The sequence below is a fragment of the Oncorhynchus nerka genome, linkage group LG11 (genome assembly GCF_034236695.1).
Source record: "Oncorhynchus nerka isolate Pitt River linkage group LG11, Oner_Uvic_2.0, whole genome shotgun sequence".
NCBI lineage: Eukaryota > Metazoa > Chordata > Actinopteri > Salmoniformes > Salmonidae > Oncorhynchus > Oncorhynchus nerka.
Window position 1 is genome coordinate 65,085,636 of NC_088406.1, and position 17,448 is coordinate 65,103,083.

Sequence of the window (17,448 nt, forward strand, 5' to 3'; positions counted from 1 at the left end):
TATTCTACACTATTCTAAGGTATGTTAGCCACCTAATGTTTACATATCTGGCATTACTCATCTGATGTTTATACTGTTTTCTATACTATTCTACGGTATCTCATTCACTTAATAATGTTTACATATCTTGCATTGCTCATCTCATATGTATATGCTGTATTCTATACCATTCTACTGTATCTTAGTCCGTTCTGCTTTGACAGCGCTCGTCCATATACTGTACAGTATACAGTCTTAATTCATTCCTACTTAGATTTGTGTGTATTGGATATATGTTGTGTAATTTGTTTGATATTACTGCACTGTTGGAACTAGAAGCACAAGCATTTCGCTACACTTGCATTAACATCTGCTAATCATGTGTATGTGACCAATAACATTTGATTTGATAAAGTCAGGATGAAATCCAAATAGACAATTTGAAGTGTTCGAAAGCCACAACAACAACAACGGGCCTAGGCTTTACATGTGATTAGGGCTTAACATGTAAATAAGGCCTTGAAAATAAGGCCTGAATAGTTATGTTGGGTTAAGCAGCGCTGCAGAATTAATCAAATACTTGTACCGTAAATGTTACTAGATGTGGCCATGGAGTGGCGCTCATCGTCAGGGGGAGAAAAACAAATTTAACCCGGAAATGAACACGTGAACCGTATTGTTTACATCCGGTGCATCGGAACAGCATCTGCGTTTGTTTAGAAAGCTGGACCTAGCTACATTTCTACATCTGTTTTATCTAAAGTTTTTTTTTTTACAGATCGTAAAGGTATCTGGCTAAATAACATCAGAAATGACTGAGGTGTGTGCTAATTCGTGCATCTTCATGTCAGTAAAGCTGAAATAACAATAGGTGTAGCTGACGCGCCACTACCTAACGTTAGCACGATGCCTAGCCTATTTGAAGCACACTTAAAATAATTCAATTTGGGAAATTAATATTAGTCGGATCAACTTTATATATACATCTAGCCCAAGTAACATCCGCGGATGTGGTATCGTGGAGCTGAGATATACTTGGCAAGCTAGCATGCATCATGAATATGTAGCTACAGTAGGTAACTAGCAATGACAGATATTGCTGTTGTCGAAAGTAATGTTTCCGTGTATTTTATTTTTCAGGATGTGCAAAAGCACTCTGTGCACACGCTCGTGTTCAGGTCCCTCAAGAGAACTCATGATATGTTTGTGGCTGACCATGCCAAACCAGTCTCCTTGGATGAAACAAGGTACTCGTGTTTTGTAAAACAATATGCTGTCTTTGTTCTCCCATCTCGCTAACGTTACTCGTTTCTGTGTGCGATAAAGATCAGCTGTGTGTGGGTGGGTCCTGTATGTGTGTTCGGGATAGACATAATAGTTTCCGACCCTACACTTGCTTACAGCTGCGCAGGGGGTCGTACAGGCTTTCTGTTTAGATTAAGATACCGGGACCCATCGCATCTTAGAAACCCTACCTCCCAGGGATGAGAAATTCGTTGTACTCTGAATTGGCCCATCATCCAGTAAAATACAATGTTATTTGTCACATGCTTCGTAAACAACACGTGTAGTGAAATGCTTACGTACAGGTCTTATTTACAAGTATTTTCCACAAATGCAGAATTAGAGATATAAATATTAAATAGAAATAGTAACACGAGGAATAAATACACAGTGAATAACATGGCTATATACAGGGAGTACCAGTACAGAGTAGAATGTGCAGGGATACAAGGTTGAGATCTATGTACATATAGGTAGGGACTAGGCAAAAGGATAGACAGTAGCAGCAGTGTATGTGGAGAGTGTGAAAGTGTGGGGTTCAGTATGCATGTGTGCGCCTGTTACTTGTGTGTTGGTAGAGTCCACTGTGTGCTCATAGGGGAGTTAGTGAAAACAAGTATGTGTGTGTTGGTAGAGTCCACTGTGTGCTCATAGGGGAGTTAGTGAAAACAAGTATGTGTGTGTTGGGGTGTCAGTGTAATACGTATGTGAGTTACACTTTTTCTATTTAACCTTTATTTAACTAGGAAACTCAGTTAAGAACAAATTCTTATTTACAAAGACGGCCTACTCCGGCCAAACCCTAACCATGCTGGGCCAATTGTGCACCGCCCTACGGGACTCCCAGTCATGGCCGGTTGTGATACAGCCTGGAATCTAACTAGGGTCTGTAGTGGCGCCTCTAGCACTGAGACGCAGTGCCTTAGACCACTTTAAGTAATCTGACGTTTTCATCATGCTAGATAGCAGTAGCCACACAGCCATTATGGAATGGCACGTCTCATTGAACAACATAGGAGCTGATTGGCTGACATATTTTACCTTTAATTGTACGACAAAGCTTTTAAAAAAGTATACAGTGCCAGTCAAAAGTTTGGACACACGTTCAAGGGTTTTTATTTATATTTACTAATTTCAAAACTATGAAATAACACATGGAATCATGTAGTAACCAAAAGATTTGAGATTCTTCAAAGTAGCCAACCATTGCCTTCATGACAGCTTTGCATGAAGGTATTCTCTCAACCAGCTTCATGAGGTAGTCACCTGGAATGCATTTCAAATAACAGGTGTACCTTGTTAATTTGTGGAATTTCTTTCCTTAATGTGTTTGAGCCATTCAGTTGTGTTGTGACATGGTAGGGGTGGTATACAGAAGAAGGCTAAGTCCATAGTAGGTCAAGAACAGCTCAAATAAGCAAAGATAAATGACAGTCCATCGTTACTTTAAGACATGAAGTCAATCCAGAAAATGTCGAGAACTTTGAACGTTTCTTCAAGTGCAGTCACAAAAACCACCAAGCACTATGGGGCGGCAGGGTAGCCTAGTGGTTAGAGCGTTGGACTAGTAACCGAAAGGTTGCAAGTTCAAATCCCCGAGCTGACAAGGTACAAATCTGTCGTTCTGCCCCTGAACAGGCAGTTAACCCACTGTTCCTAGGCCGTCATTGAAAATAAGAATTTGTTCTTAACTGACTTGCCTAGTAAAATAAAACATAATAAAAATTTAAAAAACTCTCTCTAATGAGGACTGCCACAGGAAAGGAAGACCCAGAGTTACCTCTGCTGCAGAAGATAAGTTCATTAGCGTTACAAGCCTCAGAAATTGCAACCCAAATAAATGCTACAGAGTTCAATTAAAAGACACATCTCAACATCAACTGTTCAGAGGAGACTGCATGAATCAGGCCTTCATGGTCGAATTGCTGCAAACAAACCACTACCAAAGGACACCAATAATAAGAAGAGGCTTGCTTGGACCAAGAAACACGAGCAATGGACATTAGACCGGTGGAAATCTGTCCTTTGGTCTGATGAGTCCAAATTTGAGATGTTTGATATACGCATGTGTAGTTCCCACCGTGAAGCATAGAGGTGATGGTGCTTTGCTGGTGACACTGTTGGTGAATATTTAGAATTCGAGGTACGCTTGACCAGCATGACTACCACAGCATTCTACAGCGATATCCCATCTGGTTTTGGTTTAGTGGGACTATCATTTGTTTTTCAACAGGACAATAACCCAACACACCTCCAGGCTGTGTAAGGGCTATTTGACCAAGAAGGAGAGTGATGGAGTGTAGCGTCAGATGACCTGGCGTCCATAATCACCCGACCTCAACCCAATTGAGATGGTTTTGGATTAGTTGGACCGCAGATTGAAGGAAAAGCAGCCAACAAGTGCTCAGCATAAGTGGGAATTTCTTCAAGACTGTTGGAAAATCGTTCTAGGTAAAGCTGGTTGAGAGAATGCCAAGAGTGTGCAAAGCTGTCATCAAGGCAAAGCGTGGTTACTTTGAAGAATCTAAAATCTTAAATATATTTTCATTTGTTTAACAGTTTCTTGGCCACTACATGCTTCCGTGTGTTATATCATAGTCAAGATGTCTTCACTATTATTCTACAATGTATAAAATAAAGAAAAACCCTTGAATGAGTAGGTGTGTCCAAACGTTTGGCTGGTACTGTGTATATATATTGTGAGTCACCTATACGTTTGAAAAGATCAAGATATGATTTTTAGGCCGTATCGCCCACCCCTACTTTCATGCTCTGATATGTTCAACTGAGTTAACTAGCGTTTCCCTTCGTAGTCACAAGGTGAAGATGGCAGCGAAGCTCAGGGCAGACTACAGTGCCGTTCTACACATGCCCATTCTGAAAGAGGGCAAGGACAGACCACTGGGCTCCAACATGCCTGCCAATCAGAACTATGCCCAACCTGGTAAGAATGCCATCACTTCAACATCAATCATTGACAAATCATTATTGATTTCATGGGCAACGAATGAGAGCAATACCTCCCGAGTATTTCTCATTTATAACCCTCTGGTCTTCCAGGTGATGATCCAGAGTACTTGATCACTGGGACACACGCATACCCCTCAGGACCTGGTAATTACAACAGTCTTACCCAGGGTTCCCTTACTCTGGTCCTGGAGAGGTACTGGGGGTGCAGGCTTTCGTTCCAGCCCTATCCTAACACCCGTTTTCAGCGAATCATGGCTGAAGATCATGCTTATTTGAATCTGGTGTGTTAAATGTTGGGTCGGAACAAAACCCTGCACACCCAGTATCTCTCCAGGACCAGACTTTGGAGAACCCTCCCTCTGGTCTAACCCCATGCAATGCTACTGTTGCATGTAAAACCACATTTGTTCATATTGTGTCCTCGGGGGGGGGGGGGGGGGTGTTACGTGACCTTTATAACGCTGTGTATTGTCATTTCCCAGGGGTGGCTCTGACGGCGGACACTCAGATACATAGGAACCCCAGTGAGGGGGAGTTCACGCCATGGCTCTTGCCCTGCCGCCATCACAAGCCAGGTACATCCTTTCAGATGATGCACGGTAGATGTGTCGGGAGTGAGAAGACACCAGAGCAAACGGAATTCAATAGTCCACGTCAGACAGTCTGTACTTCCCCGCAATTCCGTAGCACCACAACCTCCTGTACAGACCCCAGATGTTAGAGACATGAACAAAGTGTTATTGTATCCAAGCAACACGGGACTCCAATCGGGGTTGCCCATCTTATTAGGAGTGCACTTTGACACCATCCAGCATCCATTTCTTTGCGTGCGTGTAATTGCAGGCTGGACGCCAGTCGCACAGCAGCTGGCGTCGGGGACATTCACAGAACCGCAGGGGGGGCCGAGAGGTCTCCTGCTCCTCACTCACACGCTATGGTGGGGTAACGCTCTCCGATACGTATCATTACACTTCGCATGCATTTCTGCACCAACCTTCCATCCAGTCTCGTATGATATAATGCTACCACTGTGAATAATGCTAATCGTTTTCTGTCTTATTTCTAGTCTCTTTTGGAAGGAGGCGGCACCAAGAACTCGTCCCTCGTTGCCAGAAAAGCTCCCACTATGCCCAAGCCCCAGTGGCACGCTCCATGGAAGCTGTTTCGGGTAAAGGACGTTGTTTTGTCATGTCAAGAGCTTCTGAATGCACTTATTTCCTCTACAGTCCACAAACTTTATCAAATGCACAGAGCACACTCACAAAAAGCTTGGATGTTTTGTAAGGAACTGTCCCTAGTCCTTTGGACGTACTACAATAAATCATAGAATATCTTCATGCAAGGCCTATGCGTTTTAAGATACCTTCATGTGTATTGACTTGCTCCCTGTTTTGTGTGGTAACTGATACAGGTTTGCTTTATCCCTTCCAGGTCATCAGTGGTCATCTTGGCTGGGTGAGGTCCATTGCCGTAGAGCCCGGCAACCAGTGGTTTGTGACAGGCGCTGGCGACAGAACCATTAAGGTGAGTACAGAGAGAGACCGAGAGATCTGTAACTTCTAAACAGCGGTTTTGAGGCTGGTGTACAAAACCGAAAGTAAAAGATGCAAAAATGAAACTTAAGAATGGGACGCATAGAAATAGTGCACATAGAACAGATATACCGCTTCTTCTACTTGCTTTCAATGAGAAATCTACAACTAGCATTTCTATGTAAATTTGGTCGGGTCCCCCCAAAAAGTTACATTTTGCAGCTTTAAAGGAAGAGTAACGCCTTTGTTTTATCAGTGTGTGTGATTGACAGGAAAGATGTGACCAATACAATTTGTTTGATTTGATTTGAGATGATGAGAGGGGCTACGTTTTTATCACTATCATCACTACAGGGACTGAAGAATGGGTAGATCACCTCTGTAAAGGTGCAGCCAGTGAAACAGATATGATAATAAGAAGTGACATCCATAAGGGTTTTGGGACACCCATTTGATCTATTCAATGTCAGTCAACTGGTGGCATTTAGTCATGTATCTCGTAATACGTCAGCTATAAGTTCACCCGTGACGTCAAATCCCCATTGTTTCTCATTCTCCTGACAGATCTGGGACCTAGCCAGTGGGAAGCTAAAGCTCTCCCTGACGGGACACATCAGCACAGTGCGCGGCGTGGCCGTGAGCACCCGGAGCCCCTACCTGTTCTCCTGCGGCGAGGACAAGCAGGTCAAGTGCTGGGATCTGGAGTACAACAAGGTATTGTACTAGTACCCTTTCATTTCTGCTTTACTTTATATGATGCGTTTCAATGGACTGTTGGTCCATTATTATTTAGTTAATTATTTAGTATAGTTACGCCCACTCATTTCTGCCCTACCTCACTTTCACAATTTTTTTAGGTTATCAGGCACTACCACGGCCACCTCAGCGCCGTGTACGACTTGGACCTGCACCCAACCATCGACGTGCTGGTCACATGCAGCCGAGATGCCACAGCCAGGGTAAGTCTTGCTAATTACTAGTTGTCTTAACTTTCAAAAACGTTATTTTAGTGGAACATTTTGGAGTGTATTGGGAGATCAATATGAAATCTCTACGTCTACAGGTGTGGGATATCAGGAGCAAAGCCAACGTGCACACCCTGTCCGGACACACCAACACAGTGGCCACAGTCAGATGCCAGGCCGCCGAACCGCAGATCATCACAGGTACGGACAAGGATATGTTACAACTGCTTTGCCTTGCTGTGTTCATATATTGGCTAGTTGACTCACTCCAAACTACCATCAATGGCTTATCATCTTGTTACATTCTATTATGAGCTGGCGCAAGGAGAAATCAGGATTTTTTTATTTGGACCTTTTCTCCTGGGTCATGTTCAGTAGGGAAAAAAATAGGATAGAACACTTGAACTTGTCCGAATAAGAACGCAGCGTTTTATTGTTAGTTTCAAAACATATTGCCACGGTGTGACCTGAACACGACCTGGCTCTTTCCGTTCCAGGGAGCCACGACTCTACCATCAGGCTATGGGATCTGATAGCTGGGAAGACCAGAGCCACTCTCACCAATCACAAGAAGTCTGTCAGAGCACTGGCCCTACATCCCAGACAGTACGTCACTTCCTCATACGTGGTAAACGGTGATGCATATGTTGCACCCAAGTTCGTCATCTTTTGTTATCTAGTTGTAGTTAATGATAGGGTTGATAGGCTCGCTCATTTTATTTTGTGCGTTTTGAGTTATGGCACTGAACCATTGTTTGGCTGAATGTTACAGGTATACCTTAGCCTCTGGCTCTGCCGACAACATCAAGCAGTGGACGTTCCCAGACGGCAACTTCATCCAGAACCTCTCTGGACACAACGCCATCATCAACGCAATGGCGGTCAACTCAGACGGCGTGCTGGTATCAGGAGGTATGAAAACGTCCTTTACTTTTTCCAACAGGGATATCCTTGTCCCATCGCGCACTGGCGACTCGTGTTTGAACAAAAAATATCTTGTATATATGTTGCGATTGAAATAGACAGTTTTGAGCCTCTGTCCGGATGATTTGGTCAGATTATTTCTAGTCATAGTACATTGAATGATTCTGAAGGGCTTTGTTGCTTCGAAAGCACACTACTAAAGATGGGCAACAAATGAAAGGGAAGTGGTAACTGCAGAGGCTGGAAGCAAATATATTGAATGGCTAAGTGATAGGAAATCCTACATACGGCTAGATCCTAGACACCGCTGTCTTGATCTAGATACAGCTAATCCTTACATCTTTTTATTGTCTCCGTTAGCTGACAACGGCACCATTCACCTGTGGGACTGGCGGACCGGCTACAACTTCCAGCGTATCCACGCCGCCGTGCAGCCCGGCTCACTGGACAGCGAATCGGGGATCTTCGCCTGCATGTTCGACCACTCGGAGAGCAGGCTGATCACGGCCGAGGCCGACAAGACCATCAAGGTGTACAAAGAGGACGACACCGCGGTAGGGAAATACTTGTATCCTGTGCTGTAAAAACACAAGTTTTTGTTGATTTGAGATGTGATTCAGTAATGGACGTGTTAATTACAACCTCATACAAAGTGGATGTTTCTTCAGTCAGGGAAAATGACAGTCACTAAAACATTGCTAAGCTAATGAAACTATGGTATTACTTCACAAGTTCTTGTTTCTGACTAGGGTGGGATTGTTTTTTTCTTTCAGACCGAGGAAAGCCACCCAATCAACTGGAAACCGGAAATCCTCAAGAGGAAAAGATTCTAGTTTTGCAACAAACAAAAAAATATATTAATTCATTTCTGTTCATTTCTGTCAATATTCCCATCAATAGAACTCCCATCATTTTTTAAAGAAGAATATTCGCACAAAAACGAGTTGACTTTTATTTTTACTGTAATTTTTGGGGGTTTCAAAGTAGTCCTTATTCTAAGTACCATTTTGCCATCTTTAATGTACAATGTTAGTCCAACAAAGTAGCCATTTTGGACAGCCAATAACCTTCCAGAATGTTTGTTCTTGATGATGAATGCTCTCTCATATCTCTGGTCACTCTCGTCCACCATGAGAAGCCACTTCTCAGCTCCATAAGAGCTCGCCTTAGTGTACACATAGTCCCCACTCGGGTCAAATCTAGTAAATGTGTGGAAAATTCCAAGATTTTCTCATCATTAGAAATGTTTTCTTTTATTTCTTTATTTCAGAAACACCAACTGTATATACAAGAGAAATGTAATTTGTTGTGCAATCTGGTGTATGAAATAAATCACTGTATGATTAACAGAACCATAAAAATAAAAAACATGTTGCATCTCATTTTGAATTTCCGTGAAGCGTGACTCACCCATGTAACCATTGGTGACAACATTCCCATCGTGTTTGGAGCTGTTTGCATTGATCTCCCAGTATCCATCATCTCCTGGGTGGTCCTGGAGCTCAACCGTATTCCTGGTTTCCCTGATAACATGGAACTTCTGCTCACCTGTTAGACAAAGCAGATGTTCACTCTAACAAAACTACTTTATACGGTAATTTGGGGTATTATCAACAGTGAAATACTCCGTTTTACTGTAGCATATTGTAAATTATGGGCCATTGTGGGAAAATTGTGTATTTTGAGTGGTACTGTAATTCCAACCCACATAATACAGTATCTGTACTGTATCATTGGGAGTGCCAAAAATGGTATTGCTGTTTCTGGCTTATTAACATATTTGAGGCTTTGTAAGAGGCTATATTGCACCTGTGAGTGAGAATGCTGTACCAATTTAAGCCCTATATGGTTATATAGTGCCCCATCAATTTAAAATGTATAGGGGACAGATTGGAGTGGGGCAAGTCTTCAACCTGAAATGGTTGCACATTTTGCCATGTCCTGTGCTCTGTTTTCCCCTGTAGTCGCTGCCAGTTTGGAAGCTTCCAGAAGTGCAAGTGTTGTAAGACACCAACTATTCATTAATATGCTGTAATGTCTAAACACTTAGCAGCCAACCTGCTTGCACAAATCCCTTGTAATTACAGTAAAGCATTTTTATCATTCATTATGATTACGCTAATATTCACTTTTTTAACAGTATAATAATCAATGTTACGGTATTGTACTGTCATTACACAGTACTTGCTTTGATACTATATTTATATTACAGAATTTGACTTGCCACAGTAAGTTACTGTCAAATTCAGCAACCCCTTTACAGTGTAAATTAACTCCCCAACGTGCATTAAAGGGGAAATATGCAGTTTCTACATCAATTGTTAGCCTTTTAAATGAATTATAAATACCCATTCATTCTTGAAGAATATAACTCAGAAATCCAGGCCACTTTGATATCTTGATAATATGCAGCTCTTTAAAAGGGCAAGTTCACAGATGAAACAACAAAACGATTTCCCTGCCTCTGTTTTGGTAAAAAGCTGAGGGATGGGCCTAGAGAAATGTAAACACTCTCAGATTAATAGACAGCTATGGTTACAAGGACTGACCATCAGTGATATAAAAATGAATGTTTTAACCACGATATGAGGCTATACAGTGTTTGTTCACTTTAACAATGTTTACAAACATTGGCGGAAAACAAGCTTATATTTTGGGTTCTCAAGGAATGTGACAGTTGAACTGAACTCATAAGTTATTCAAGAATCAATGGATATATACATACACTACTGGTCAAAAGTTTTAGAAAACCTACTCATTCAAGGGTTTTTACTTTTTACCATGTTCTACATTGTAGAATAATGGTGAAGGCATCAAAACGATTTAAATAACATACAGTGACATACAGACACAAACCCATGTTCAAGATTAAACTGATCCTCTCTTGCCCCACAGCTCTCACAAAGAAAAGAGGACATTGATTGTTTAATTAGTATGCAAAAGGTTGAACAATTCTGTTAAATAACAAAAACTCATGAAGGGAATAGAGATACAATAATAGGGAATCCCGTTTTCTATGGATTCAGTTTTACCAACTCAGTAATGACTCAACGTTGCCACAATGTAGGGATTGTCAGTTATGATCATGCATTGCCTCTGACATGACAACTTCAGTACTTGTAGGACCTGCCTTTCAAACATTAGAGTAATATCAAACATCCTCAGAGTAAGTGGCTCATTCATATTTGATCCACCGTAGTAACCGGATCCTGTTATCGGGCGTGAGACAACAGCTTGTACAAATTTAGAATAAAAAAAGAATGTCCATGCAAGAAGACTTTGAACAAGGTATGATGGAGTTATTTCAGACGTGAAAAGTGCCTGTTAATTATCTGTAATGCTGGTCAGTTTTGCCAAAGCACAGCCCCCACACAACTGGAGGGATATCTTCAACCGCCAACTTACCATCCTGAGACAAGGCCGAGTATAGCCCACAAAGATCTCCGCCACGGCACAAACCAAGGGGGGGCGCCAACCCAGACAGGAAGACCACGTCAGTGACTCAACCCACTCATGTGATGCACCCCTCCTAGGGACGGCATGGAAGAGCACCAGTAAGCCAGTGACTCAGCCCCTGTAATAGGGTTAGAGGCAGAGAATCCCAGTGGAGAGAGGGGAACCGGCTAGGCAGAGACAGCAAGGGCGGTTTGTTGCTCCAGAGCCTTTCCGTTCACCTTCACACTCCTGGGCCAGACTACACTCAATCATAGGACCTACTGAAGAGATGAGTCTTCAGTAAAGACTTAAAGGTCGAGACCGAGTCTGCGTCTCTCACATGGGTAGGCACACCATTCCATAAAAATGGAGCTCTATAGGAGAAAGCCCTGCCTCCAGTTGTTTGCTTAGAAATTCTAAGGACAATTAGGAGGCCTGCGTCTTGTGACCGTAGCGTGCGTGTAGGTATGTACGGCAGGACCAAATTGGAAAGCTGGGTAGGAGCAAGCCCATGTAATGCTTTGAAGGTTAGCAGTAGAACCTTGAAATCAGCACTTGCCTTAACAGTAAGCCAGTGTAGGGAGGCTAGCATGGTATAATATGATCACATTTTTTGGTTCTAGTCAGGATTTTAACAGCCGTATTTAGCACTAACTGAAGTTTATTTAGTGCTTTATCCGGGTAGCTGGAAAGTACAGCATTGCAGTAGTCTAACCTAGAAGTAACAATAGCATGGATTAATTTTTCTGCATCATTTTTGGACAGAAAGTTTCAGATTTTTGCAATATTTTGTAGATGGGGAAAAAAGGTAATTTACCACCTTCACAAGTGCAGTCTCAGTGCTAGGATGGAGTCTAAAACCAGAATGAAGCATTTCGTATACATTGTTTGTCTTCAGGAAGGCAGTGAGTTGCTGCGCATGGAAGATTCCATATAGGCCGATAGTTTATTATATTTTATGGGTCAAGGTTAGGCTTTTTCAAGAGAGGCTTTATTACTGACACTTTTAGTGAGTTTGGTACACATCGGTGGATAGAGAGCCGTTAATTATGTTCAACATAGGAGGGCCAAGCACAGGAAGCAGCTCTTTCAGTAGTTTAGTTGAAATATGGTCCAGTATGCAGCTTGAAGGTTTAGAGGCCATGATTATTTTCATCATTGTGTAAAGAGATATAGTACTAAAACACTTTAGTGTCTCCCTTTATCCTAGGTCCTGGTAGAGTTGCGCAGACTCAGGACAACTGAGCTTTGGAGGAATACACAGATTTAAAGAGGAGTCCGTAATTTGCTTTCTAATGATCATGATCTTTTCCTCAAAGAAGTTCATGAATTTATCACTGCTAAAGTGAAAGTCATCCTCTCTTGGGGAATGCTGCTTATTAGTTAGCTTTGCGACAGTAACAAAAATACATTTTGGATTGTTCTTATTTTCCTCAATTAAGTTGGAAAAATAGGATGATTGAGCAGCAGTGAGGGCTCTTCGATACGGCACGGTACTGTCTTTCCAAGCTAGTCGGAAGACTTCCAGTTTGGTGTGGCGCCATTTCCGTTCCAATTTTCTGGAAGCTTGCTTCAGAGCTCAGGTATTTTCTGTGTACCAGGGAGCTAGTTTCTTATGACAAATATTTTTAGTTTTTAGATGGAACTGCATCTAGGGTATTGCGCACGGTTAAATTGAGTTCCTCAGTTAGGTGGTTAACTGTTTTTTGTCCTCTGACGTCCTTGGGTAGGCAGAGGGAGACTGGAAGGGCATCAAGGAATCTTTGGGTTGTCTGAGAATTTATAGTAGAGGTCGACCGATTATTATTTTTCAATACCTATACCGATTATTGTAGGACCAAAAAAGGCCGCTACCGATTAATCGGACGATTTTTTTCAATTTGATGTTCTTATAGGCACTTTAGTATTGCCAGTGTAACAGTATAGCTTCCGTCCCTCTCCTCGCTCCTCCCTGGGCTCGAACCAGGAACACAACGACAACAGCCACCCTCGAAGCAGCGTTACCCATGCAGAGCAAGGGGAACAACCACTCCAAGTCTCAGAGCGAGTGACGTTTGAAACGCTATTAGCGCGCACCCCGCTAACTAGCTAGCCATTTCACATCGGTTACACCAGCCTCATCTCGGGAGTTAATAGGCTTGAAGTCATAAACAGTGCAATGCTTGACGCACAACGAAGAGCTGCTGGCAAAACGCACGAAAGTGCTGTTTGAATGAATGCTTATGAGCCTGCTGCTGCCTACCACCGCTCAGTCAGATACTTGTATGCTTGTATGCTCAGTCAGATTATATGCAACGCAGGACACGCTAGATAAACTAGTAATATCATCAACCATGTGTAGTTAAATAGGCAGTCAGTCTCCTTGTGGAGTGCAACGAGAGGCAGGTGGTTATAGCGTTGGACTAGTTAACTGTAAGGTTGCAAGATTAGATCCCCCGAGCTGACAAGGTGAAAATCTGTCGTTCTGCCCCTGAACGAGGCAGTTAACCCACAGTTCCTAGGCCGTCATTGAAAATAAGAATGTTTTCTTAACTGACTTGCCTAGTTAAATAAAGAAAAATAATCGGCCAAATCGGTGTCCAAAAATACAGATTTCCGATTGTTATGAAAACTTGAATTCGGCCACTTCCGATTAATCGGTCGACCTCAAACTTATAACACGACTTTTGATACTCCTTGGTTGGGGTCTGATCAGATTATTTGTTGCGATTGCAAACGTAATAAAATGGTGGTCCGATAGTCCAGGATTATGAAGAAAAACATTAAGATCCACAACATTTATTCCATGGGACAAAACTAGGTCCAGAGTATGACTGTGGCAGTGAGTAGGTCCAGAGACATGTTGGACAAAACCCACTGAGTCGATGATGGCTCCGAAAGCCTTTTGGAGTGGGTCTGTGGATTTTTCCATGTGAATATTAAAGTCACCAAAAATTTGAATATTATCTGCTATGACTACAATGTCCGATAGGAATTCAGGGAACTCAGTGAGGAACGCTGTATATGGCCCAGGAGGCCTTTAAACAGTAGCTATAAAAAGTGATTGAGTAGGCTGCATAGATTTCATGACCAGAAGCTAAAAAGACGAAAACTTAGTTGTTGTCTTTTGTAAATTGAAATTTGCTATCGTAAATGTTAGCAACACCTCCACCTTTGCGGCATGCACGGGGGATATGGTCACTAGTGTAACCAGGAGGTGAGGCCTCAGTAAATTCATCATGCTTAAGCCATGTTTCAGTCAGGCCAATCACATCAAGATCATGATCAGTTCATTGACTATAACTGCCTTTGAAGTTAGGGATCTAACATTAAATAGCCCTATTTTGAGATATGAGATATCACAATCTCTTTCAATAATGGCTGGAATGGAGGAGGTCTTTATTCTAGTGAGATTGCTAAAGCGAACACCGCCATGTTTAGTTTTGCCCAACCTAGGTCGAGGCACAGACACGGTCTCAATGGGGATAGCTGAGCTGACTACACTGACTGTGCTAGTGGCAGACTCCACTAAGCTGGCAGGCTGGCTAACAACCTGCTGCCTGGCCTGCACCCTATTTCATTGTGGAGCTAGAGGAGTTAGAGCCCTGTCTATGGTCGTAGATAAAATGAGAGCACCCCTCCAGCTAGGATGGAGTCCGTCAATCCTCAACAGGACAGGCTTGGTCCTGTTTGTGGGTGAGTCCCAGAAAGAGGGCCAACTATCTATAAATTCTATATTTTGGCAGTAAAACAGTTTTCAACCAGCGATTGAGTTGTGAGACTCTGCTGTAGAGCTCATCACTCCCCCTAACTGGGAGGGGGCCAGAGACGATTACTCGATGCCGACGTATCTTTCTAGCTGATTTACACGCTGAAGCTATGTTGCGCTTGGTGACCTCTGACTGTTTCATCCTAACATCGTTGGTGCCGACACGGATAACAATTTCTCTATACATTTACATTTACATTTAAGTCATTTAGCAGACGCTCTTATCCAGAGCGACTTACAAATTGGTGCTTTCACCTTATGACATCCAGTGGAACAGCCACTTTACAATAGTGCATCTAGGTCTTTTAGGGGGAAGGATTACTTTATCCTATCCTAGGTATTCCTTAAAGAGGTGGGGTTTCAGGTGTCTCCGGAAGGTGGTGATTGACTCCGCTGTCCTGGCGTCGTGAGGGAGTTTGTTCCACCATTGGGGGGCCAGAGCAGCGAACAGTTTTGACTGGGCTGAGCGGGAACTGTACTTCCTCAGTGGTAGGGAGGCGAGCAGGCCAGAGGTGGATGAACGCAGTGCCCTTGTTTGGGTGTAGGGCCTGATCAGAGCCTGGAGGTACTGAGGTGCCGTTCCCCTCACAGCTCCGTAGGCCAGCACCATGGTCTTGTAGCGGATGCGAGCTTCAACTGGAAGCCAGTGGAGAGAGCGGAGGAGCGGGGTGACGTGAGAGAACTTGGGAAGGTTGAACACCAGACGGGCTGCGGCGTTCTGGATGAGTTGTAGGGGTTTAATGGCACAGGCAGGGAGCCCAGCCAACAGCGAGTTGCAGTAATCCAGACGGGAGATGACAAGTGCCTGGATTAGGACCTGCGCCGCTTCCTGTGTGAGGCAGGGTCGTACTCTGCGGATGTTGTAGAGCATGAACCTACAGGAACGGGCCACCGCCTCTCTACACTCGCTAGTTCTAGCTTTAGCCAGCACCATCTTCAGATTAGCCTTAACGTCGGTAGCCCTGCCCCTTGGTAAACAGTGTATGATCGCTGGATGATACATTTTAAGCCTAATACTGCGGGTAATGGAGTTGCCAATGACTAGGGTTTTCAATTTGTCAGAGCTAATGGTGGGAAGCTTCAGCGTCTCAGACCCCGTAAAGGGAAAAGTAGAGATCAGGGAAGGCTCGGGCCTCTGACTCCGACTCGCTGCTTAATGGGGAGAACCAGTTGAAAGTTTGTCGGCTAAATGAGAAATACCGGTTGAGCATTCCTACAGCATTTCCATACAGAAGCCATGAGAAAGTTGTCCGGCTGTGGGGACCGTGCGAGGGGATTTATACTAAGGTTACAATCTGTACTTACTGGTGGCACAGACGCCGTTTCATCCTTTCCTACACTGAAATTACCCTTGCCTAATATTGCGTCTGAAGCTGGGCTTGCAGCACAGCTATCCTCGCCTTAAGGCGATCGTTCCCCTGTTTATTATGAGTACAACGACTGCAATAGCCCTTATGCACATTCCATGATCGAACGTTTTAAATACACTTCCTATCGGTTTGGCAATTTCCGTTCAGTCTAGTCGAACCAGGGACCCTCTGCACACATCAACAACTGACACCCACGAAGCATCGTTACCCATCGCTCCACAAAAGCCACGGCCCTTGCAGAGTAAGAGGAACAACTACTTCAGGTCTCAGAGCGAATGGCGTCACCGATTGAAACGCTATTAGCACGCACCACCGCTAACTAGCTAGCCATTTCACATCGGTTACACTCACCCCCCTTTTGACCTCCTCCTTTTCCGCAGCAACCAGTGATCCGGGTCACGGCACCAATGTAACAGTATTTCTTTCGTCCGTCCCCTCGCCCCTACCTGGGCTCGAACTAGGGACACTCTGCACACATCAACAGTCACCCTCGAAGCATCGTTACCCATGGGTGTCAGTTGTTGATGTGTGAGTAAGGAAATAATTCCAGACTGCTTGAAAATCTCCTTGTCACTCACAGATCCAGCACACAAGGATGACACAAAAGCGACAGCTCCATGTGGTGACATTCCCAACATGCCCTTAAAGGTACAGAGTGACTTGAAAGAAGAAAACACTTCACTCTGCAGTAGTAGTGAAGATGGTGTCTGGCAGCGGAGTTCAGTGCAGTCGATCACTACCTGGGTGTCTGGATAGTCCTTGAACTGGTAGGTGGGCTTTGATGGTTTTCTTGGGGATCCATATCCGTGCTGATCCAAGCAGACAGTAGAGGAAGTTGGCCCAAGAGATGATAATCCGGCTCACTGTTGATTGGTGGATGCTGAACCGGTGGGCTAAATCCTTCTGCTTCAGACCCAGCGACAGATGAGTCATAAACAAGAAGAACTCATCGATTGATGGCAGTGTCTGAACGTAAAGAAACCCATTTTAGTACAATAGTCCTTATATTCGGTCCATAACAAAAAGTAAATGATATTTATTGCAAAACCTAGACCCGTACAAATCAGCTGGGCTTGACAATCTGGACCCTCTATTTCTGAAACTATCTGCCGCCATTGTCGCAACCCCTATTACCAGCCTGTTCAACCTCTCTTTCATATCGTCTGAGATCCCCAAGGATTGGAAAGCTGCCGCAGTCATCCCCCTCTTCAAAGGGGGAGACACCCTGGACCCAAACTGCT

The 17,448-nt window shown here is 43.6% G+C and overlaps 1 protein-coding gene and 1 long non-coding RNA gene across 2 annotated transcripts; one reads left to right on the top strand and one right to left on the bottom strand.

Annotated features, from left to right (window-relative positions):
• Positions 1–652: 652 nt before the first annotated feature.
• LOC115137333 (pleiotropic regulator 1-like) lies at positions 653–9,036 on the top strand. Its single transcript, XM_029673616.2, is given in 16 exon segments — positions 653–799; positions 1,120–1,226; positions 4,077–4,207; positions 4,324–4,377; positions 4,716–4,760; positions 4,763–4,808; positions 5,077–5,170; positions 5,300–5,401; positions 5,665–5,757; positions 6,330–6,479; positions 6,623–6,724; positions 6,829–6,931; positions 7,228–7,336; positions 7,503–7,642; positions 8,015–8,208; positions 8,428–9,036. Coding segments are annotated over 16 exon segments (1,539 nt in total). The 5' UTR covers positions 653–790; the 3' UTR covers positions 8,488–9,036.
• On the bottom strand, positions 8,718–16,941 carry LOC135559611 (uncharacterized). The gene is made up of 2 exons (XR_010465142.1): positions 16,559–16,941; positions 8,718–9,202 (listed from the first exon to the last, which is right to left on the bottom strand). It is a non-coding gene; the product is annotated as an uncharacterized LOC135559611 (long non-coding RNA).
• Between the last annotated feature and the right edge of the window lie 507 nt (positions 16,942–17,448).